Source organism: Colias philodice, chromosome 20 (assembly GCF_061535455.1).
Source record: "Colias philodice isolate Cphi_HAF_F1 chromosome 20, ilColPhil1 Martin Lab GWU primary, whole genome shotgun sequence".
Taxonomy (NCBI): Eukaryota; Metazoa; Arthropoda; class Insecta; order Lepidoptera; family Pieridae; genus Colias; species Colias philodice.
The window spans coordinates 4,392,659-4,419,525 of NC_143105.1; the positions used below are offsets into that span (position 1 = coordinate 4,392,659).

Here is a 26,867-nt window from a genome sequence, read left to right on the forward strand (position 1 = left end):
TGAAAGATTCATGAAAACATACGCATAAATAATGTCGAGACAAAGTTCCTACAATGAAATTAAAAGTGGAGGCAAGGCATTCAAGTTCAAGTTCCTGTACCTATAATATTTATTATATACTATATTTTTTTGAATTTCTTTATATTATATAAGGAGTATATAAGGAGTTATGCTTAGCGGGTAAAATACTGAAACGACTTCTTGGAAACGTATATAATATTATAATATAGTAGTTTAAGGTATGTACATAAGGCAAAAAACAGGAACAGCTCTACAATGAGAGCAATGGAGCAAATACAGAGAGCAACTTATGACATAATTTTGATTAGCATAGAATAAACGTGTGTGTGTTAGATGTAATTCAAAAAATGCAAGTTGATTAAAGACATGCATACTTAATACCTACTGAGAGAGCAATATGTCTAGGTATAATAGTCAATATGATGTGAATTTGGAATTCCGTGAATTCCGTGCACGTGTAAGAGATAAGTGGGTAATTTAAGAAACATTAGCCAAATATTGTATTGTCATGAGAAACACAAACATGAAGATTAAACAGCGCTAATGAGGAGGATGACGGCAGAATTTTAAATTTTTGACCATGCTTGTTAAATTTAATTATGATACCTATACTTTTGTCAAAATGATGTAAAAAGCTTACAATAAAATACATTCACAGCTTTAGAATTAGTACTTGGAGTACTACTTATAAAACGTATTTAATTCATGTTTCCAGTATGTAGGCACATTAATAATTATGCCTCATGAATAAAAGTGGGCTAGTAAGGTTGAACATAGCTCGTTATTGATTTTATCATTATGTAAATATGTGGTTCTCATGAGGAACTAAAGCCCTTTCAGCTTTCTGTTTATTCTTGCTTTGTCCAGGTGCAGTAACGGTATTCAGTACTTGTTATTGTCATACTATTGTGATTTATATTATGTTCTAACGCAGTGTAAGCCGACCATTAGACTGAGTAGTACATGTGTTGTGTTATAGGATTAATATTCCGATAATGGAACACGAAGATACGTTTTTGGACAGAGTATTGAAGATAGTAAAAGACGAATCGGCGCATCATTTACCGTTGATTCAATTTAAACATCCGAAGGATTTAGAGGTAATGTAAAGGAATATTTTATTCAAGGCTAGTGAACATTTTCTGCCAATTGTTAGTAATTAAAGATTATGAGAGGCAATATTGATTTATTGCAGAAAGACGTGTGCAATGCTTTTTATTGCACATATATTATTTTTGAGTATTTGTATGTAACTGGAATATCACAAAATATATAAATTTATAAAATATATAAATTATAAAGCATTTGAATGCCATTAAAAACCAAAAATATCAAATATCACAAAATATATTCAATACTAGATTTCCGCCCGCGGCTTCGCCCGCGTTTTCAAAGGAAAACCCGCATAATTCCCGTTCCCGTGGGATTTCCGGGATAAAACCTATCCTATGTGTTAATCCAAGTTACCCTCTATATGTGTGCTAAATTTCATTGTAATCGGTTCAGTAGTTTTTACGTGAAAGAGTAACAAACATCCATACATCCATACATCCAATATCCATACATCCATACATCCATACATCCATACATCCAAACAAACTTTCGCCTTTATAATATTAATAGGATAAGAACGCCTTTAGCGATAGCGATTCAGCATTCTCAGCGATTGTATGACAGTCGCAATGCACGGGTTCGAACCTGGCTATGATAAAAATTATAATTCGTGGAACTGCTTTGTTTGCGTGCGTGTTTATACAGGGTGTGTAAATTTAAATCAGATCAATTTATTTTTAAATGAGAGATGATGATGATGACAAACACAAAAGATGAAACAGTGGAGTGAAACCGGAGTTTAATTTTAAATTATCAAAAACTTAACACTGAGATTTTTAGTACCAAATTAAATTTAATGCAGTAGGTGCCAAAAATATATTTCCGACGACTATTTTGCAGGAAACTCTTCGCAAGGATATAGATATTTCGGAACCCGTCGCAGATGAAGAGCTGGAGCAATCAGTAAGAAATGTGTTGCAATACAGCGTCAAGACAAACAAACATACCTTTAAGAACCAGTTATATGGAGGAACAGATCCGTATGGGCTGGCAGGAGCATGGATTGCGGAAGCTTTTAATACCAGCCAGTAAGTATTTATAATAGGAAAATTTGTAAGTAATTACAATATGATTTAGAAGTGTCCTATGCTGCAATGATCTGACTAACTCCTTGGTCCCAGGATTCTATACTTACTTACGGTATAAATCTATGTCCAAGGAGAGTACGTAAGCTAAGATACTTTAGGTCCTGTCTCCGATGGACAATAAACAAAAGGGCGTCTAGCACGGTGTTCATAGATGAACAGTTGCATGCCACAAAAGAAAGAACCTTTTACCGTAGTTGCCTAGAAGAGATCACTAAAAAGTGATCAGACCGCCAAATAAGTTCAACAAGGTCTTTTTTCTGTAATTAGTTTTAGGTTTCCTGATTGTTAAACTAATTAAGTGTTAAATAATAAATAAATGATCTACGAAAAAGATATGAAATGCCTCATTCTTGTGTGGGGAACACGGGTCTTCAGTCTTCACACGTCATAAAACAGGTCTAGGTCACAATGTTGTATCTGGTGAGAAGCAGACAAGCCACGTGATGACGCGATGACAAATAAAAAACGTAGCGGTCACATAATATATATGCTCATATGTTCCTTTACAAATATTGGCAGACGGGTTGTTGAACTTCATGATTGTGTAAATTGATTATTTTCAGTGGACTGGGGCAGTCTTAGATTGCGTATTATAATAGAAAGATTACTTTTAAGTTTGTTTATTTGAATGACATGGAAACAAACAAAAACATAAAATAGTCCGAGCGTTTACGGGACAGGGGTCATTGCAAGAAAATAAATAAATAAATAAATAAAATATCCTTTATTGAATTATTATGTACATTAATGGACGACTAAGATCCGTTAGGCAAAAATAAAAAAAATACAAGAGTTACATTACATTACACAGTTATTGAAATAATACAAAAAAGTATCAATTTAGAATTCATAAATATTAACGCAGAAGCCGGGCATAAAATGCCAAGATGCTGCTACCAAAATTCGTTAAAGCATTTATAATCGAGTTACTAGAAGTAAAAAGAATATTCCTAAATCTAGCAACGCGATGCCTGATCAATGCATCGAGAACATGGGGCTTCCGCGAACATGCTAGACGCGCTACACTAACGCGTTAGTTTGAATAAAATTCGGAACGAATCATTGTATTGTACCCTAAAAATTCGATAATTTTCTTTTTTATACCTTGTCCACAGTTGTGGAGTATATAGAGCGGTGCAATAAGCTTTGAACAGTAATATTTTTGTATTTCTTTCGCACTTATTACCTAAACTTTCTTCCGATTATGTTCGCGCGCGCAGCCAGAGAACGCCTCTCTCTGTCTATATCGAGGTCATCTGTCAGATCATACGAAACTATATGTCCCAGGTAGCGGAAAGAAATCAAAGAATTAACAAATTTGAGCGGCTGATTATACAGGTAAACAGGCAGGTGGATATCCCTAGGGGTTGTGCCAAAAAGCATAGCAACCGATTTATCCGTTATAGACAAGGTGATGCCTTTCCGCATAATTGACAACATTTCAAAATTTTAAGCTACTTATTTTTTTATTTTAATGAAAACTAGATCAAAAATTATGATATCGTCAACCGAGGCAAGTGTGACAGTGGGGCTAGTGTAACAAATTCAAATTACGCGCCCTAAACACGTTTATTTGTTTTAACGCCATACGTACGTTAGAAGAACTTTTTCATCATTAATTTTTGTATCGACACACAGCAAATACTCAACTGTTTTATCGACATACGCCATTTTGAAAAACAAAGCGAATTATGATTGAAGTCCGTGATATCTGGGACGTCGCGTTTAGTGATTTTTGGTGTTTTGGAGTGTTGTTTTAAGGAGTTAAAGGTAAGCGACAAAGTATTACGATTTGTATTTGAAGTTTTATATGTTTCTGTGCCCAAATTTCTGATATTCTTTGACATATGTGCATTGTCACACTTACCTCACCCGCTAACCTAACATGGGAAAGTGTGACACAGTCACACTTACCCCAGCCCTTTTGTATGAGGATACCTTAGACCATGATAGTGATGGGACAGCATATATTTTATACAACGATTTTTTTAAAAGTAAAATTGAAGCATTTGTTTTGTTTTAGATGGTACGATACTATAAAAGAAAAACTACTGATAAATACTCTCAAGAAACTCTACGCGAAGCAGTCAAAGCAGTACGGGAGCAGCATATGACAGCTTTGAAAGCATCCAGAGTTTACAATGTTCCTAGAGCAACTATAATTTCACACGTAAATGGTGTTCGTGGTCTAAAATCGAAATCTCATGGGAGACCAACAGTTTTTTCAGAGGAGTTTGAGAAGAAAATGGCTTCAATTGTAATAGTTACTTTTTTAATTAAATATAATTTTTAACTAATAAGTACATATTTACGTTTTATTATGCTTAAACCTTCCCGGGGGAAGTGTAACATACTGTCACATCACTAGTCCTCGAAAAATCTGTCACACTTACCCCTTCTAGAATATAAATCTGTTGCAAGCAAGAATAGACTATCGTGTTATTGAATTAGATTATAAATTAAGTTGACATATTTAATATCTCATTATTTCAGTAAGAGACCAGCAACAATAACCAGAGGAACAAATAAAAATGATATCTGTTACACTTGCCCCATTCCTGGGGTAAGTGTGTCAATCTCCAACCTTCCTTTCTTTTTGCTTACGTATGTCACACAAAACTTCTAGGAACATTACAAATCATTGTTAAAACATTGAACAAATGAATAATTAATGTATTAAAATTAAAATATCGGCATAGGACTATTACGGTAACGAAATATTAAAAAAAATAATTTGTACCATTTAAATTTATGTCACACTTGCCTCGGCTGACCTTCTACACGTATTTTTTGCTTTTTCTAAATATGGAAGTTTTCATTCATCTTTTTGAGTTTTAAAATCATCTCATTCTAAAATGTCGTAAGCGCCAAATGACGTCATACATACGGAGGAATACATTTTTTCCTTTGCCACATACCTAGTTTAAATTAAAAAAAAAATCTTGGCAGTTGACATTTTGGCACATTTGTCACTTTGATTCGTCAAGCTTTGTAAATATTGTTATTTATTATTTGCTGATCCAAATTTTAAACAAAAGAAACTTATTCACAAGTACTGATGATGATGACTTTATGCAGGATTTGTTAAGGGGTAAGTACTGAAAATTTCTGGGAAACAAATATACTATCCCAAAAACCTTGGAAAGTGTTAAATAAATACAACTTTTAGTAAGTAAACAAAGTCTTTTATTTCAAGAAAATTATGAACACTATAGGCACTATTTGTAGGTATAATATAAATGAATTGGTCCAACTCCAATCAAACAAACATCACGCTCATGAGATTAAATTAGAAAACCAAAACACAATAACACGATTTAAAAGTTTGTTTACATGAATAATTCACAAAAATGATATTAATATGAAATTTGACACATGTCATACCCTGTAAATGTCAGTGATAGTTTTTTTTTAGCTTTTTTTAAATTAGGCTAAGGCGCATTTTTATTCCTCCGTATGTATGACGTCATCATCACATTTATCGTTTTATTTAATTTCTCTTAAAATAAGCGATTAAAAAATGAAATAATTTTTTTTCTGTAATCGCAAGAGCAAAATAAAGAAACAGTTTTTTTCTTTCATGGCCTTATAAAAAATGAAATGTTGTCAATTTTCACAGATGGTGAGGAGCTTACGGAGCGCGCCGACCGAGGGGCTCAGCAAGACCATGTCGTCAGCATAGCTGAGGTTATTCATACAAATACCATCGATGTAGCAGCCGACACCGGTCTCGCTGAGCTCCTCGATAATCAGTTGATACTGATTAACATAAATTTTAAATAAGAGAGGAGAAGTCAGACCTCCCTGTCTAAGCCCACATGACAGTACAAACTCATCTGAGCAAATGTTTCCCCAGCGAACGACATTTTTTTGTTTAGTGTACCAGTTTTTGTCTGTTTCAAGGAGTAAATAGCTAAATCAGTTGAACTTTGTTTTTTAAATCCAAATGGAGCATCGTTTATCGAAATGTATTTAGAAATAATATTTAGAACAATCGAATCTACTAGTTTAGCGCAAGTCGTCGCGATAGAAATCGGCCTATAATTCGAACTCGACATTGCGCTCATAGTTTTACTTTTAATCAGGGGCGTTACAACACATTTTATTAAAGCAGAAGGCAAATATGCGTGTTTTATACAAACATTTATGAAAACTGATAAAAAGACTACCACCCATGGACCACCGAAACGTAAGTGTTCTACGGCAATGTGATCATGACCACAAGACTTACCTAAATGCATTTTTCTAAGCGTGTCGTAAACTGTTTTTTCATCTAGGTATATGAATTGATAGGTCAGATAAATAAGAAAAGGAATCGTCAATGCTATTGCTATTTCTATTCGCATTGAGAAGCGTGTGACTAGTAGAACCAAGCATAATTTTTTTTTAAAAATATCCGTAATTTTTTGTTTATCTGATTCACCAATCACCATCAATTATTGAAAATGGTGTTCCAATCTTAGTATTCGTTAATTTACCCGCTTGCTCCCAGAACTTACAAAACTGTTTTTCTCTACAAGTACTACTTATTTTATCTAGTAAAATCTTTTCTTTATTGTTCTGGCACCATTTTAACCGTCCCTAAAAAACCGACCTACTCTTTTTCATGCTATCATAAAGCGTACCAGAACGAGGAGATCCAGTCTCAAACCAATGCATCAAACAGCGTCTTGCATCCTCGTGAGCCGATTTTACAAATCGATTCCATCCAGGTGTTTTCTTAGGACACCCATTTTTCCCCTTATACCTGTGTCGTGAACGCGCCTCCACAGCGGTCGATTGCAACGACGTTACGAATTCATTGTAAATTAGTTCCAAACTATCCTTATGCACAGGACAAGAACATGGATTACACCTAGCGAGCGAACGCAAACGATCCCAGTCAAGAGCAGACAAATACTTATTACATAATGATCTATACGTCTCAACCTCGTAGCTGCCTCTCCTACCCCAAACAACTCGGTTCAAAGACCTGTTCGCGAGAACAGAGCACCTCTTTACTGCAATTATATCGAAGTCTAATTCTAGTACTAAGGGCCTGTCATCCAACCAAAATACATCTTTAATTATGTAAACATTAGTTAAAGCCGTCCACGCGAGCGGGGAGACGATACAATGATCAAGCCAACTATATGAACCGTGTGAGTAACTTACATAGGTAAAAACATTATCCAAGTTCTTTAGAAAACACATATATCTGCACATATAAGATTGTGATCAGCACAAAAATCAATTAATTCATTGTTAAATAAAGTATTTCAATTCGCATTATAATCTCCCAATACAACAGCCACATTAACAGAGTTACTTTCAATTAAACTTTGTATTGAGCCTAAAATATCAGTAAAATAAGGCAAATTTACAATATTATTTTGAGGCATATAAACCGAAAAATACATATGACAATAACCATTATGTTGAAACTTAATGGCCCATACTCGTGAGTCATTACATGTAAAGACATCAACATTATAAAACAAAGAGGCTCTCCAAAGCAAGGCTACGGCCCCCATAAGGTCTACCGATTAAAATCTCCGCAGACGTATCTACTGCGGAGGTACCGTGCGCTGAAAAATCAGGATGTATGTTAATAGATAACAAAGGCAGCTCGTGGGGCAGTAGCCAGGTTTCTTGTAACGCTATTACATCATATTCATCGCATAATGATCTTACTTGATCAATGCTCCTTTTAACGGATTGACAATTAAAACTAACAAATTTCATTTTGATTTTAATAACGTTTTATGTAGCTTAATAATGATATTTTAATTATGTACTATTATTCTTAAGCCAATAAGGTCTAAAAACAATGCCAATCGGCCAAAAGTCGGAATTTAAAAACGTATTCTTTTTATGAGACAATATTGTTACCTTAAAGGAAGCAAAAGAGGTTTCTTTATACGGTTCAATACGTTCTATAGACACCGCGCTTTCACCTTTTGATTTAATAGACCGGGAGATACTGACACAAAATTTCGAGTCATTTGTAACAGGATGGCGGTTCTACAGGGTTCTTAGTACGCAATGACAAAAAGAAAAATGATGGTGTGAACGCTGGTACCGGCGGCTTAGTCGCGTGGGCGTTAGTCGAACTCGTCGGAAAATAGCGAAAGTCAAACGATTTGTAACAGTATGGCACTTATTTTTCCTGTAAGTTTGAGGATCAACGAATATAAATACAAAATTTCAAAGATCTAGGTGTTGGAAATCTTCACTTATATAAATTAATAATAAATTTATTTTTCAAGTATGACAGCACTTTTTCCCCCTACTAGAAGTATGGCAAATATAATAATGGTCACATTTTATCAAATACTCTCCAAAAAGCCAAATGCAATACTGGTACAAAAAGATAGGCGAAATAAAAAATTTTTGCAGATTTTCGGCGGTATGGCGACCATTTGGAATCGTCCGAAAAGTATGGCATGGCGATTTTCGTAAATGGCTGCACGACGATGGTTACCTGTGCAAAAGTTAGCTTGGTACAAATGGTTGAATAATTGTTTTTTTTAAATCAACACATTCGCGTCGGTATGGCGGGCTGTAAGTCATACCGGAAAAGTATGGCATGACACTACCGCCTACTTCTTTTTTATGGGCTATCGGTAAATTCTAAAATTTTTGTGTTACAAATCGTTTGACTTTCGCTATTTTTCCGACGAGTTCGACTAACGCCCACGCGACTAACCCACCGGTACCAGCGTTCACACCATCATTTTTCTTTTTGTCATTGCGTACTAAGACCCCTGTAGAACCGCAATCCTGTTACAAATGACTCGAAATTTTGTGTCAGTATCTCCCGGTCTATAATGTATTCTGCGAGCTTATCGTTAGTTGACGATATATCTAAGCGACAAACGTACAAACAGAAGGTTCTCGGTGCGGCTTGAATAATAGAATCTTGTTCCTGAACTACGGCACGACCCTCCCTGTTCCTGTCTTTTTTAAAGTGAAACTTTTATTACATCGTCTCAAACTTTTTGGTCTGTGACGGAACCGTACGATAATTATCGTACAAATACGATAATTTTGTGCCTAAGTTTCACTTTTACCGTGGTTTCATAAAACCACACAACTTTTTCTTTTTATATGTGACCGGCAAAAAATCCCTATCAGAGCTTTCTTTAATTAAACCCTCTTGCTTATTAGTTACACAGTTAGGCGCGCGTAGCGAAACAGCTGTTTGTCCTGCTAAACGCTTCCGGCGTGCTGCGCCTGCGCCACCGGCAAGTAATGCACCTCGTCCCCCTCAGGCCGCTCCCCGCTCACGTTGGTATAATAATAAAAAAAATAGTAATTATAGTTGGAAGTTTCGAGCGTTCAATGTGTTGATTTATTTCTTTACGTAGTGAATCGACGTCCGATTGTTTCCCACAATCACTTTTGATGTGAATGATCTCCTTTTTTAGGAGGACTATGTCCTTTAGGAGGCTGATTACATCCACGTGATCAAATGTTACGGGTGGAAGTCTATTAATGTTGCGGGCAACGAATACGGGCAGAGTCGCTGGATCAGTTTCTTTGAGGATTTTTACAATATCTTGCAGGTTTCTTTTATTTTTGTTGTCACCTTTTCGTACTCCACGACGAGTGAGCGAATTATCTGTTAAAATCGCCCTTGCACTGTCAATTTCTTCTTCGGTAAACTGGCCCTCACAAATTTGAAGCAAACTGACTTCGTCAATTACATCAATCTTACACTGAATATAGCATAAGAGTTCACTTATTACCACACGGCAACTACAATCGTTAGGCATTTTAGCCTAGGAAAATAGACTTTAAACACTTAAATTATATTTAATACTTTAAATTTAAGACAACTTAGTGCAAACACGACCGTTCGATGCGAGACCTCGCGCTACCCTCCACAAAAAATATTGATGAATTTTGTTACGAATTTGTTGGAAATTGGAATTAACTTTGATATGTTTTTATATTTCAGGTATACATTCGAAGTAGCTCCTGTATTCACGTTAATAGAACAAAAGATGATTCAACATATTCTTCAGCTATTCGGAATTCCCAATGGGGACGGTATTTTTAGTCCAGGTGGCAGTATGTCCATGTTATATGCTATAGTAGCAGCTAGGTTCAGAGCTTTCCCAGAAGTAAAGGCGAAGGGAGTGAGAGGTCTTCCTGAAATGGTTATATATACTTCGGAAGATGTAAGTATATTGATAATGATCATTAATGATGATGAGTTCATTACACGCTTTATATTAGCTTCACCTGTATGTTTGTTTGTTTGTAACCGACTTCTTTGTGCGCGATTTTGACCCACTTTAAACGGCCAGATTTCGTTCAAACTTTGTAGATTTATTGAGGACCGATGACAATACACTAATTTGATAAAATTTTCTATTTTTTAGTTCGGTTTACTATAAAAAGCGCGTTCAGGCGTGATTGAGTAACAGACAGACAGAGTTACTTTCGCATTTATAATATTAGTATGGATTTGGAATTGGAGAGCAACTCATTTCATATTAGGTACATATTTTAGTATGCATCGCTATTAAAAGCAGGATGCTCTTCTTGACAGTTGGAATAAATGATATCATACTATCGTATTTCCTCAAATTGTATGCAATTTAGAAAACTATGACAGACGTGTTTTAATTGATGGATTTTAGCTTTGAGCTTTCATTAGCTTTTAACATTTTCTTGTTGTTATTTTATTTCGCCTTTTTATAGTAGATAAACTAGTAAACCCCAGAGAAAGAAACTGTATTCAAGTAAATCATTCTGACTGAAAATAACGTTTTCCAGAGCCATTATGCAATTAAGAAAGCAGCACATTGGCTAGGTTTTGGCACGGAAAGTGTTAGACAAATTAAATGCAATCAATGCGGACAAATGAACGTGGAGGAACTCGAAGAAGCTCTTAAAGAGGATCTGAGTACAGAAAAAGTTCCTTTATTGGTGAATGGGACCGCGGGAACAACTGTTTTGGGAGCTATAGACAACTTGGAAAAGATTGCTGATGTGTGCAGCAGATATGGTGTTTGGATGCATGTTGATGTGAGTATTTTCGCTAATTAAATGAATATTTGAGTTTCACATAAAAGGCGAAACTTCTGCAGACGTTTTATGATTACCAGAGTGTCGTAAGTATTAATGTATTATTTAGTAGGTGTTAAAGATATTTGAATTGATTTAGGTAGTATTCGATTAAAATATTAATATAGCTATGTCTCGCCGTCATTTGGTTGAATCTGCCATTAGCCCGGTTTACACGCACACTCTTAACCGCGTGATTGAGTGCGCGGGATTGAACGCGGGAAAGCACGCGCGCTGAGGAAAGAGGAAAGATTGTGCGTGTAAACGATAATCGCGCGCGATTGATCGAAGTTAAGCGTGGCGCGTTGGAGTGTGTGCGGAGTGGACGCGCAATCTCGTTCTCTCTGTCATCGTTTAAATGCTCGCTCTTTCCCGCGTGAAAGCCAAATCGCGCGCGAAAGAGCGTGCGTGTAAACCGGGCTATTTGATTGAATGACTAGCACGTTCATTGAATGACGACAATCAATTTAGAACTGATTTCATTCAATTATAGTTATTACTGCATTAATATTTTCTTGGTAATAATCTGTAAACGCTAAACATATGTTTGTAGGTCTTAATATTTAGTATTTTATTTTCAACGACCTTTGTAAGTGTAACTTTAAGTGTACCGAACTCCAAAGGAGTGTATGTATTTCTTATCAATTCATGTTCGTAAATTTATTTTTCAGGCATGTTGGGGAGGTACGCTGATATTGTCACATAAATTTAGAACGATGTTGAGAGGAATTGAAAAGTAAGTATTTTTCTATAATAAGGACCGATTTATTATATATCATAATTTGATAATTATTCAAGAAACCCATATTAACATAGACCGTAATATTATAAATACGTAATTTAATATTGGTTGAATAAGCTCAAGGAAATTGAGTGTTCTATGTCCTACATGAATTGTAAATTGAAATGACCAGTCAGCGGCTTGATCATGATTGCTAATGATATTAACATTATTAGTGGGAATGTTAACTGTTTTACTACAAACCTTGAAAGCTAGTTGTATCTTATATACCACTACTTTCCCTATATATGTGTGCTTAATTTCATTGTAATCGGTTCAGTAGTATTTGCGTGAAAGAGTAACAAACACACAAATACACATCCATCCTCACAAACTTTCCCATTTATAATATTATAGTAGGAAGGATTTTATGGGACAGATCACAGAATAGTGTCACAGATAGTATAGTATCTTTTACAAATAAAATTAATTTAAATTCTGATTAAAAGGTAACATCTATTATTAGAATTTCTTTCAATATCGATTAAATTCAAAATTAACGATTTTAAAATTGTACATTAATTTGCTATATTTAAACAATATTTCCCTTAATTTTCAGAGCAAATTCAATATCATGGAATCCACATAAAATGGCGGGTGCACCTCTGCAATGTTCCTTGTTCCTTCTCAGAGAGAAAGGACTCTTGCACGAATCGAATGCCGCATCTGCGCAATATTTGTTCCAACAGGACAAGTTCTATGACGTGAGATATGATACCGGTGATAAGAGCATACAGTGTGGGAGGAAGGTAGGTTACACAAAAAATAACAACACAATATTTGTGCAACCTTGAGTTATATCCGCATATTTTATGTTCTCATTCAAAGGCATTTTTTTATAACTTTGTCTTGTGCAAAAAATATTGTAATAACTCAGGCCCCGGAATCACAGACACAATAGAAAATCTATTGTGTCGTGGACCGATCGGGCCGTTCGGGGCTCAATGGGTTAAGAAAATAATAAAAATATAATGTATCTACAATCTTCAGATAGGTATATGATATATCTATCTCGAATTATAAAGATACATTATATCTTTATCATTTCAATAATTTATGGTTATAATCAGCACCTTAGGTAGGTTCTCAGTTCTGTGTTCGTCAAGATTAGTTCCGTAGTTCCAATACAAAACCCAGAGATTTATTTATTAACATTCTTCCCAACCATTCCAGATAGACGCTTTCAAGTTATGGATGATATGGAAAGCTCGTGGAGACGTCGGGTTGAGTCACATGATGGAGTACACCATGGAACTTGCCGAATTTTGTATGGGAAAGGTCGCAGAGAAGCCAGGCTTTCGTCTTGTATCGGCTCCTATACAGTGTCCTAATGTTTGCTTCTGGTATATACCCTCTTTTATGAGACACCAGATGGAAGATGACAGCTGGTGGGAAATTATGCACAAGGTAAGATATTTGCTTATTTGTTGACCCATATCCATGACTTTTGTAATGGGAAGTTTTTATAAAAATAATATTATATCGTCTGGGTTAAAACTTGTTAACTGCAAACTTACTTTGTCGGATACGCTAAAATTACTTATCTTACATCCTCTTTATGGTCAACGTCATCTACCGTATTTCATTCCGTACCGTAGTTCATTTTTTGAATAGTTTGGGAGTCATATGTAGCACACGGTAAAGGATATTTCATCCACTTAAGTAATAATTACTTTCAATATGAATTCTATTATGTATCCTTTGGCCTACCAAGTACCAATCTCTGAGTAGCATTTAAATTGTTGCTCAAAAACTTCTGTTATAGTTAGAGTCCCTAAGATGTGTTTTAAAACACTCCAAATAATATATTATGAATTGTTTTTATTGCAGGTAACACCAAAGATAAAGGAACTATTGACGATAAGTTCCCGCCTCATGGTGGCCTACTCCCCTCTCCGTCAATATAAGAACTTCTTTCGAATGCCGTTCACCTTCCACCCGAGACTTGAAGAGAAACAGATCTTGGAAATGTTGCAAGCTATAGAGGATTGTGGGGAAATGATAACCATGGATATGCTGTGATGCAATAAGAAAATAAACTGGAATTAAAAAATAATCATGATAGATGAGACTTAACGATTTGCGTCTAGACAAAGATTTTGAATCTGCTGAAGACTAACATGTTCATTATGTATTTATTTTAATAGCCACGAGTATAATAAATGTACAAAACGATCCTTGGAAATATGTCTCATGCATATGTTTTTTCAAAACGAGTCAAGGTGGTGTCATGTATTTATTAATTATACTAAGTATATGGTGCTGAATTTATATAGGTAATAAATATATTTTATAATTATTATTATTTGTTTTATTGTTTTTACTTTTAAGATCAAAGCATACTTCAAAATAATTCATAATAATGTTTCTTCACAATTGAATGGTATAGGTCTACCAGAATCTGATGGCATATTTATATTTAAGAAATAAAAGATTTTCATGAGGCAACTTATTTGACAGCTATCAAATTGGTTGTCAAATTATTTGTCTTTTTTGCAGTTGATGAATAATTTTTAGGATTTTGTCTAAAAAATCTTCGAAAATGTCGAAAAAGCCGCTGTGATCACAAGCAAGAGGTGTTGTTTATAATGTGTATAGAAAAATATTTGATGAAGAAGGGTCAAACACATCACAATTTTCAATTTAGAAGATTTTATTGGTAAATTGGACTTACCCGCTTTGATACTTTCAATTAAAAAATATTATATGTAGGTAACTATAATATTGTTTGTTGATTGGAATATAATTTTATGAAAACTTATTACAGGAGTTTCCAATACGGCTATTCGTCAAGTCCAAGCTGTCCAAGTAAATTTTATAATGTGTGTATCTGTTAATACTTACGAAAATAAACATAGTTTTATTTTATTTTTATTTTATTTTATAAAAAATTATAAGCAGTCTAGTTTTCTATCGATATAAGATCGATATAACATCGATATTTTCACATGGCATAATGATAATGAACATACAAATATAGGTATGTGTAAATAATAATATGTATTACCTGTATAAAAGTAATATGTATATAATACATGTAAGTATGTACCTATATAATATTAAGTGGATATCTCATTATTAAGTACAGTATTGTCCACTTAAGTAATGTGACTAATGATATTGAGAACAAACTAAAAAATAAGCAGTATCAAGATCGTTCAGTCCATTTTCCCTAGGGTTGCACACTCAAAATTTTGATTTCCCTAATTGCCATCAGATTCTGGTTTACCTATATGGATTATGCCAAGGATTATGCGTTATTTATAGAAACATATTTTGAAGTTTAGACGCTCGACATTTGGTACATTTTCTGACCACCACTGACATAAATAATGTCTCAAGCGCGTCACACACTGAATATAGCATGGAAAAACATCTATTCAACATTGTGAGGAAATAAAAAACACATCAAAATCTCAAATATGTATTTATTGTCTAAAACACGGTATTGGCCAGTATCCACTCCAAGTGAATATCGACCGTGTACAGGCCGGGGTGCGCCCGCTCGACATTTGATACATTATTTGATCACCACGGTCACCAAAATATCTCTGATTGTATACAGTATGGACACACATCTATTCAACATTATGGGGAAATGAAACACACACTGCTATATCAAATATTTATTGTCTAAAACACGATATTGGCGAGTATCCACTCCAAGTACATGTCGACCTTAGTGTACAGGCCGGGGTTATTAGTGCACCACGCCTATCGCGGACCAGCGCCCGCTCGACATTTGGCACATTATCTGACCACCACTGTCATAAATACTTTGTTACACTCAATATAGTATGGATAAACATCTATTCAACATTATGGGGAAATAAAACACACATTTCTATATCAAACATTTATTGTCTAAAACACGGTATTGGCGAGTATCCACTCCAAGTACATGTCGACCTTAGTGTACAGGCCGGGGTGCGCCGGCTCCCCGCAGCGCACGCCCCACGACACCACGCCGATCGCGGACCAGCGACCGCTAGACATTTGGTACATTAGGGGACCGCCACTATCACCCTGGAGAAAATAATTAAGCTATTACATAGGTTCTATCGCGGGCCTTGAGCGCGGGAACCGAATCCAGAAATTGCGTAATGAAAAACATCATGCTCCCCACTCCGACGGGCGCGGAGGTGTGGCTTGAAGGCATAGCATGCAATAGCTTTACCGCGGCAGTTCCTGAGTGCCACACGTCTTTTTTATTATTGTTTTATTCATAAATATTACGGCCTATTCTTTGGGAAAGATTGAGTGTGAGGGAAAATTTTATTTTTCTTGTAAAAGACTAGGAACATCCATTTTGCAAATAGGAGATGTCAGAAATGGGTTGTGGCTATAATAACTATAAGGTATAGACTATGTACAATCATATTATCTACTGCAAAAGCCAGAAGGAATATTCGGGAATAAATGAACATTACGTCAAATAAGTAGTCGATATTACCTGACAGGCATCCTTGCCTCCTTCCCGGCCACCAGCACAAAGAGTTTCATCGAACACAGAGTCAGTGAAAGCTTTCACACATTCTTCGTGTCTCCACACAGGTACTGAGACCTCCATGAGGACATCGCTGTGAGGCCCTCCGTAGAACTGTGTTCCCCACCCTAGAATATGAAAAATGTAAAAATTTACAAACCTGAAATACTTTTTGGGATTTCAGTTAACAAATTCCTTACCTATGATAGTAGCAATTTCATTGTCCAGCTGTGTTCCCCTTGGTGGCAAGCAAATTGGCCACACATAAGTATTAAAAACAGTTGGTCTATGTAACTTCAAGATGGCTATATCATTGTGATAGTTAGAGGAATCGAAAAGCTCGTGCTGTCTAATTTCAATGACTCTGAAATTGTATGAGCGGGAGTCGTTGCTTCTACGGAAGTCGTATTCGCCGAGCCGCACGGATAGTTCTTCGGCTTTCCAGCTGAAAAGGTTTAATCGTTTTATGAGATCATTGTAAAAAAATTCTACGGATCATGGAATTCTGTATCAGTCAAATCTAGTCTAAGTTCTGAATTGCGCAGAAACTGCCAAATTATCTATTCAACCCAACACCTGAAGATTATACGCTTTATATTTGCGCTCTGACCAAGCCGATTTTTTAACCAAAAATTGTCATCTACAACTAAATTAATAAACTATCAACGTCGATCTAGATGTAGCAAGCAAAGGGGCAGGTGGGCCGTCTGATGTTAAGTAGTCACCTCTGCCCATAAACACTTGAAGCGTTACAGGTGCTTATGAAAAGTACCATCACAAAAATGTCACACACAATTCAACCTACCGTCTAGTACAATGCGCAGCGGTCATCACATGTCGGTCAGTGATGAGAGCTCCTCCACAGTATTGCTCGAAGCCGGGCGGTGTGATGGACGCCATCCACGGCCACTCGCGCGGGTTGGCGGGACGGGCGCCGGTCACACGGCCTTGTGCGCGTGTGCTTAGACCACAACCTGGATAGTTGAGTTTGGAGATGATGTATGGGATAGTAGAGTGAAAGCTTCTATGAATCTGATCTGACTGTGATTATGTCTAAAGACAGAGCAGTCTCTCAATACTAAAGAGTTCCATGTTTACAAATACGTTAGAATAAGGCGAAAATGAATAATGTGAGCTTTTTGGCTGTAGAGACAGAAATGTATCTAGTTACAAGGTGGAATTTATGTAGATAATTGGCAAAATGTTGCGCGGGATTTGACAAATATGTTTAAAAAATAGGATGTCGTAGTAAATCAGGATTAAGCAATATGAAATTGATAATGATCAGAATGGGATGACGTAGAAAGTGAGCTATGATTGCTTCTATAGAAACAATATTATACCTACATATGTTTAGGGTGATAAAGATTAGTGATAAAGTGGTTTCTGAAAATGATTCAAATAAATGATAAATAAAATAGCAACTTACATTCACTTGAAAAAAATCTCAGCAACTAGGGTGTAAAATGTAAATAAAACACGTCACTATTTAGAAACCCTTTAATATTACACACCTCTGTTATCAGCCCTGGTTATTTTAAGGCTGATTTCATCTTCATCGCGCGGTGCGGTGGCTGGTAAATCCCCTGCCAAAGCGTCAGGAGCTGCTTCACCCATACCATCGGGACAGCAAGTACCGATCGATCTATGGAAAAAGTTTTAAGAATGCAATTGACAATTGATAGCGTTTATTACAAATATTTTACATTATCCTAACTTTCTAACTAACATTATAAATGTGAAAGTAACTCTGTCAGTGTGTCTGTCTGTCTCTTCACGCCTCATCCACTGAATCGGTTTCGTGATTTGTATGAGATTTGGTACAAATATAGTTTGAGATATTATGTAGGTATATAAGTATAGGATAGTTTTTATCCCAAAAATCCCACGGGTACGAGACCTATGCGGGATTTTTTCATTAACAACTCGGGTGAATGCGCGGGCGGAAAGCTAGTATGTGTCAGTACTACTACAGGATGTCAGAATCCACTTTAAAGTATTGAAGAAAAATACCTGAATATATTTTGCGTATATAAATATGTTGTAATGCCTTATTATCATGCTCAATTTGTTCATTTAACTTTTTACCGATGTATAGGAATGTCGTATATTAAAATTGTAAATATTATGACCAAACATCCCGATTTGGCTATATAAAAGGAAATCGGTAATTATTTGACTATTAAACTGGCAAATTAGTACTAGATACCCTTATAAATAGGTATTGTATTTGAGCCGAATTAATTGTAGGTATATTGGCAATCAAACGATCAAACGATGATGTAGCAACTTGTGGATTATTTTATTGTATCTAAAAGGATAGCATATAAAACATTGATTACAAAATAAGTTAGGTAAGTGCTTATTACAAGCGTATATAACGTTATAAGTAAAATAATAAAGGTATAATACTCACGAATGTTGTATAATACAGATATAGTCCATAAACTTCATGAAATCTTTCTTGAACTCATCTTGAATACAATAGTGTAAGTGCCGGCAATGCCCTGTTTTGCCATTGGGGAGAAGGCAGGCTTGGTAGGGCACATTTGGCTAGAAGATAAACATAATTTGTTCTATAAGCCTCTTACTAGACGCAAATGATGAGCGCATTGTGTGGTAGATTGTGTTATTTGTGGCTAAAAGTCGCGCGAATAACGTAGATGGTTAAATATTTCTATTTATGACCTACAAAAGCTTTGAAGGCCTTATAAATTTGTTGTAAAACCAAAGAGCTTATGTTTTTATATGTGTACACCAAATACAAAATTCAATAATACTATAATCTCTCTTATCTTTCTAAAGCATTGTTTTTCCATAATGAAGTCTACATTCCTCAGATTCCAAAACTCTAACATTAAAGAAATTTATACTTCGAATATACTTTAAAACAATACACAAAATCCACACGTAAAAGCTTACCGATAAAAAATTGCAAAATAATGCAAGCGATCGTTCATTTCGAATTTTAATAAATCATGTTTATTTCAATATGTCAGCACCTTTAGCCACGCACATTCATTTAAAGAAACATGCAAATTGTATTGACAAAGTTATTCATTATTACCACCAAATTCGAGATCAAGCTGATATCAAACAATATTTAATATACCAGCTGTGTTTCGCGGTTTTACCCGCGGATAAAACAAGAGACAAATACTTTCATTGCCGATTTCTAACGTTTCTTTTAAAAAGTAACCAATATTCGACCCTGGTTCGTTAGCTATTTTTTTTCTATACATAACAGACGAATAGATTTTTCGCATTTATAATATATATTAAAGTTATATATATATCATTCCGATATTGTGCAGATTAGGACAGTGCGTGGGAGGCGACACGCGGGCGCCAGGCTTGAACTCAAATCTCACATAATTGAATTGCTCTCTCCGATTTGATGATCATTCAAACTGCTTTTGCAATAGTGATGAAATGTAAAACTTGCTTAAGTGTGGCGCCTGTGTTGAGATGTCCTGCTGTTTTATTTGCGTATTTTTAGAATTATCGGGAAATAATGAAGGTGAAATATATTTTTTGATAGGCTATTAATTAAACTTGAAATTCAAGTTTAATTTATAACAGTTAGTTGAATAATTCTTAGAAATTGTGTTAGTTTTAAAATGCACTGTGAAAAATAGAGTAGGTACTAGCACATAATTAAAGATATTCATTTCACATTTAAAAGAAAATTATTTTGAGGATTTTAATCGCGATCCTAGTTAAACTGTCCAAAATATCTTTTTGATAAATATTTTTTACGGCGCAGTTTACAGAGCTCGATTTGAAATACATACTATCTAATTTACACTTAAAAACAAAAATATAATTTACCTGATCCTTGTTGAGTTCGACGAATCGTTTAGTTCGGCCGTGACCGATGTGCATGCCACCAGCCGCGACCAAGTCGTGCCATGATGGATCTAATTCATCAGCTGTAAAATATAGCTCCTATAATTTAATGTTCACAAAAATACTATAACTACAAGTATTTATTTTTTGAGAGTTAAAATGAAAAGCTTTAAAAAAAGAGCTTGTGTGCCGAGCTTCTTTGGCATAATTCAGAGATACCAAAATCGTCGCCTTACTCCATAACGTGACGGTATTGCCATGACGTGACCTTGAAATTTTCTCTCATCGCGCCTAAAGAAGTTTCACTTCAAAAATGTAAACGGTGATCCTTGGTGGTCTCAAAAACACAATTTGAAGGGTAATACATAAATGAGTATGCGAAGTTAGTACGTGAGTAGTGCGGACATTATTCAATGTTCAAATGATTGTATTTTGATAGGCTTATAATCGCTGTTGGACAATAAAAAAGTAATTGATTTATTATAAACCGGATTCCGGATTAAAGCACAATAAACATAATCATACGATTCCTTCGTACCTATAAGATATATTATTAGTTACCTACTCTCTTTTCTAAAGGAAATACACACATTATATTTCATCACCAACTTATACTAAGGCAATCAAATATTTCCTCGCGGTTATATTTTAGCGACCATTAACAATTAATATGTATGACTTGAACAAATCAACAACCTGCATGTTTTGATTTATTGAGATTAACGTGCTATGATAATAAAATTGATTGAGCAAGTATGTATATGAAATAATCATTTAAAATTCTATAAAATCGTAATAAAATTCAATCTTTAAACTGAATAATTAAGCAAGTTTATTTTTGTGTATTTTCTTATTTTTAGTCGTTGACATTAAATTATTTATTTTTCATTGCAGTTTATAGATACTTAATAAGAATTTATAAAAAATATCACACTTTTAGTCCCTTAGATGCTCGTGAAATATTATCAAAAAATTTTAAATCTCATTTTGTACACTCATATTCATATATGCCAACACCGAAAACAATCATAATTTTTTTGTAATTAAATATTCTTATTCTTATACTTATTTGTTACCATATAAAATAAAAAGATCTTACAAATGAGTTTAGATCCCTCAGCACTCAGCACCGCCACAAATATCGTCAGGAGGAACAACATGATGGAAGGCCTCCAAACAACTAAATCATTATAATTTAATAATTGGGACGACGGAAGTTTGTCCTGATATATAATCCGCAGGATGTTACTTTGATAGCTAAAATATATCATCGCAATTTTTATCATACTTTTTATTTTTATTAATTAGTGGTCGGTAAAAATTTTTGTTTGACCACCATATTTTTTGAAGTGAAACTTCCTTTAATCGGGGTTGGAAAAAAATTTAGTGTAACATTTTTTCGTTACGCGTGACATTTTTCCGTACGCGCCGTCTTTTTCTAATCCCTACCACGCGTGATTCGACGTATTTCTGTAAAGTTGCATATAGTAAATTATTTTTTGAAAAATAAGGTCATAAAGAAGTTTCACTTCTTACGTGTGTACACTAGTACACGCACACTTATTTTTTTCTCTTAATTCGTTTTAGGTACTTAAATAATTTTAGCATGAAAAGCATTATCTTAATGTCATAAAGGTGTAAACCTTAGGTGTAAACACTTCTAAAGTCTTTTAAAACAATTTGTGTAATGTTTTATGGTAGATTGGTAGGCAAACTCATAATTGAAGTTATCACTAACATAACCGATAAAGATACGATTTGCATGTACGTATATATGGTAAGTGGTATTTAAAAATACATAACTGTATGATTTAATACGCATAATAAATGACCGCTTCAGGCGTAACTTTATAAATACACAAGGCTTGATACCATATACGAAGAATTGAAAATTCAACGACCTTTAATTTGTAATCTAGTGACCGACCTGCCTTGATATGAACAGACTGTTTGTATTGGTAGTGTATGATGTAATTTTAATTACATATTATTAAAAATCATACACATTAACATTGAACATTTGGATTTAACAAGTGTTACCTACTATTCATTAAACCATTAATTTGAATCTGAGACTTTATATTATAATGTAGGTAGCTAAACTTTCCTGCGCAAGTCTAAGTCAAAATTCAAAAGGTTGTATGCCTCATTGATGAAGCTTGTAGGAGTAACTACAAGCCAGGCAATTCATCGAACAATAGCTTATTAAAATAAATCGTAACCAGCAATTATAAATAATATGAAGAGATAAAAGGAATAGTGAATACGATGTAATAACGTGCAGTGAACACATGTTTGTGGGCGCTCGTAAAATCCCTGCTATTCAATTATACGAGTAATATTAACTGTGTGGCGAAATCAAAATATTACCCGGCATTCCTCTGAGTAATTGTTTAGGCTAAGCGAGATTACTTGAATATTTCAACGCCCATTAGCGGCGTGGGCGGCGAAGCCTTATCACTCGATATCTTTTATGACACTTTGACGTTACGATGTATGCGATTAGGTATCAATTTTGCGTGAACAAATTTATTATCCGAAAATTCGTATTCGGTACACGACTGGCTGGAATTAGACTTGATTTATTTAAGGACGAATTGTTCTATTAATAGACCACAAGGTGCCATGCCAATGTTTGCAAATGTCGTCCAGTTTGTTGTTGCATAATCTTCGCTAGTGGAAAAGTATGAAGCTGGAATGTTGAACTGATTTGTAGGTTTTGAAATAATTTCTGAGATAAATTAACGGATTAATATACCTAATGTAATAATGCACGTCTTATTACATATGTAGACCTAAAGTTCATAGCACCAACATTTTTAAGGAAAAAAATAATGGCTCTATGTTTAAGTAGCTTTTAACTCAACAAACGTTAGTTTGACTGGGTATGACTTATGGGTGTGCATACACAGTTTTTTCTTTCATTCTATTAAAATTTTGTATTATTAGCCTCAATTACATTTAATTTATTATTTTCTACGACATATACCTATGTATGTCCTAGGAAATATACCTGTATATTTAATATGACATGCACTAAGCAGTCGGCGACATCAAACGGCAAACCATTGCGTTGATTTCGTACCCATATTCAGGTATTACCAAATTGAATTCATTTCCGTTGATAATTATTGGTTGTAATTAACCGTTAAGGTAATAAATTGACAATGGCGCCGGCGCAGGTGGACAGTCCACAAGGCCTTAATGCAAATACCGAACACTAATGCTTTTCATACCTTCAATTTTGTCCAGAATGCCTCAAGCTATAGGCCGTAATCGACTGATTACAATATTTATCCTTTAAAACCATCAATTTGAGTAAACCTCGATATTATCAATGGTAGCTTGGATGCATGACCAGGAATAATATGGTCTATGATTACAGTCAACAAATTAGGTTCGTATCTGGGTAGAAACACACTAATCATCAACTTATTGCATGCTACAAACAAACTAGCCACTCCTTGTGCAGCATTGTCAATTTTCAATTTGTTACTTTATATGTATTGCATATAAATGGAAATTATATGGATAGCTACTGGCTATATTAGTGAATGCATTTATCGACCTGAAGCCGTAGCGTGACTGAAAGAGATAATTTAACCAACATTATGTGATGCCCTCCAATAATTCTTTTATTTATATTGATGACTATGTACTTGTTAAGAGGTAATCGTTATTAACAATAATACATGTACCATGTTAATTTGTTCTTGGATTACTTTTAAATAAAAAGTTGAATTAAACAAAAATGCCCCACAATTTATTGGAGAAGCAAGTCTTACATGCGTATTTTATTTTTATCTGACTTCTTGTAACAGTCTAAGGTTTACAAGTTGCAGTACTTTTAACTCGTTAGGTAAATGAATGTAAAACAGTATAAATTGAAGTGAAGGGAACGCGTAGGTAGACGCTTCGATTGCATTGGCAAGAATAAATTGAAATGACTGATGTCTATGTAGATGTTATTGGAGCCACGGGATCATTCGTCAGTCACATTGTATCTAGACCACACGAGATTGATAAATTGAAACTGAATAACAAACGTATAAAGTAATTCTAGAATTTAATTAAAAGAACAAAGAGTTTATCGGATATCACAAGTATAAAGATGAATTCAATTTAGATACAAGTTCTGAATTAGAGAGTGATATCGCATAGCGCAGATTTTTAAATAGCGCAGATTTTTAAAATAACAATAATTAGGTATTATGTGTAACAAATTACCAAAATAATCATTACCAATTCATCCAGTCCAGTCGAATATCTGAGGTAACAAACCCAAAAAAAAAACAGCCGAATTGAGCTCTTCCTTTTTTAAAGTCAGTTGAAAAGTTTCAAGATAATGTGCTTATATTAATTTGTTCTAATTGTACCTTTTAGATTTATATCTTGCCTAATAATCGGTATATTACAAACTTCGTGACTAACCTCTTTAACAGCACGTGTCAGAGTCGCACGCTCGACCCTCGGATGCGTCTAATTACAATTATGTAATTAGACAAGACTTTAAGTACGTTTACTTTGATGCCCCTTTGTCATTTCCTGTAAAGAAACAAGTAATTAACAAGAAAAATAGACCTATGTGACGAATGGTTCCGTATTCATTGTTTGTTTGAGTGAGGGTCAAGATAGGCATTTTCAATTTTTTTTTGCAGAGAATAAAAATAATCATTCTGTATGAATTAATGAATGAAAATGATTTATTGTGTTTCAAAAAATACTATAAAAAAGGTATGCAAACCCTAATAAATAAAACCTATGGTGTTTGAGCAAAAATAAGGGGATCATTATACTTAACACTGTTGAATGTACCCGTATAAAGCTAGCTAGGAAATATTTCGTTTGGAGGGAGTCCAAGGTTTATCTTGGAAGGAAATTGCAGGTTAACCAAAACTAAGGTGGTCAGGATTAAGAGGTTATAAACAGGTAAAAAATAAAGCTATAATGTGGGAAGAAATTTTCAAAGTTGCAGATTGCATTATAATAAAAACTTGTTTATTTATTAGCGGCTTTAGCAACTTCATCTGCATGTATCTCATGATATTAACATAACGTGATCAGTGATAAGTATACTTTATCGTATATTATGGAACTAGGCTCTTTTCACCAAGTCCTTAGCGGTTTGATTGGATTTTGTGGCTTTCCAACCTCTATACCAATAATTATTCCAATCATCTATTTGATGTGTCTATTAACTGAAATATTCAAATGACAAGAATGAATAAATAAGTGGGATGAAATGAAGTCGTCGATATTCATTGCATTGATCTAGCATATTTTTAAATTTAGCTGCCTCACATGTATTTAAATTCAGCTTTCGCCTAAGCCTTAGCAATCAACACAAATGTGTGTAATAGATAGTTAGTATATTCTGTTAAATTAAACATACACGTTAACTTATTAGTGTCCCTTAAATTCCCTGATTGTTTAATAGTCCATTAATTTCTAATATATCTGCGATGAGAAGGTCTCAACGGCCTAGTTCTCATAATAGTATTGGCAGAAATTAGTGCTCGCTTTCTGAATTTGATTGACGAGAAAATCTCTATCTCCTAATGTATGTTCGTGTAAATAGTGTATTAATGCAGTAAATGTCTTGTTTCGCCCGTTTAAGCCGACTCCAAACTGATTGGACATTTTAATAACGCCGATCCGATGAAAGTTGCACGCATTAATAGTGGAACTCCGATTCACTGGATCATTAAGAAAATGGTCAAGAATGGACCAGATCTATGTAGGGTTCCGTGGGACGCTTTGTAGTTTTTTATTTGATATGGTAGATATACTTTCGTAATATAATCTAGTTGAGAGGTGAAATAAAAACACAGGCGATAGCGACATCTAACATATTTTGCCTGAAATTGTTCAAGTGATCTCGGAGCTAGATTTTTTAAACAGGCGCGCAGTTTTAAGTAACTCTACATTTGACGCAATTAAATATTTATAAATGCGATAACCATTTCATAGCGAGATAAATATATGCATATTTTTATAGGAATACTAATTAGATCACGTTTGTGTTGGAACATATTTAATAAAAGTAGACAAATATAATGCAAGTATGATGGATAAGGACTCACAAGTGTAACAACTACACAACTAGCCATGCGGTTGGCATTTAAACACTTCTACAATATAAAGGTCCAGATTACGGGACACTAAACAGTAAACCTGGTTTACTAATTCTAAATGCAATGAAATCAAATTTATATATTCTAGTACCAATAGTGCAATAAGACTCTACATTTTACAATCATTAAAATAACGTATAGTTGGTGTATAGATATTAAAGATACCGTTATCTATAATATCCGTATATTGTTAAACCTTCTTTACTTCGATTGTAAATTTGTATTAAAATTTGCATTTAATACCAATATTGTTTGCTTTACATTACACACCGGAATTAATTGAGATTCATAACCACAAAGACCAATAGAAATTACATTTCACTTGAGTAAGTTTGATA

At 34.5% G+C, this 26,867-nt stretch overlaps 2 protein-coding genes across 2 annotated transcripts; one reads left to right on the forward strand and one right to left on the reverse strand.

The window, feature by feature from the left end:
- The first annotated feature begins 838 nt into the window (after positions 1–838).
- Positions 839–14,359, forward strand: LOC149479378 (glutamate decarboxylase 1). The gene is made up of 8 exons (XM_089707952.1): positions 839–1,121; positions 1,975–2,162; positions 10,165–10,387; positions 10,989–11,240; positions 11,951–12,015; positions 12,620–12,809; positions 13,234–13,467; positions 13,891–14,359. The coding sequence occupies exons 1-8, from the start codon at positions 1,017–1,019 to the stop codon at positions 14,080–14,082; spliced, it is 1,449 nt and encodes a 482-aa protein (XP_089564078.1). The 5' UTR covers positions 839–1,016; the 3' UTR covers positions 14,083–14,359.
- A 1,542-nt stretch (positions 14,360–15,901) lies between these two features.
- LOC149479379 (venom protease-like) lies at positions 15,902–21,581 on the reverse strand. The gene is made up of 8 exons (XM_089707987.1): positions 21,495–21,581; positions 20,378–20,478; positions 18,963–19,099; positions 18,061–18,191; positions 17,352–17,520; positions 16,747–16,991; positions 16,514–16,674; positions 15,902–16,086 (listed from the first exon to the last, which is right to left on the reverse strand). Exons 1-8 carry the CDS (start codon positions 21,553–21,555, stop codon positions 15,925–15,927), a joined length of 1,167 nt encoding a protein of 388 aa, XP_089564113.1. The 5' UTR covers positions 21,556–21,581; the 3' UTR covers positions 15,902–15,924.
- Between the last annotated feature and the right edge of the window lie 5,286 nt (positions 21,582–26,867).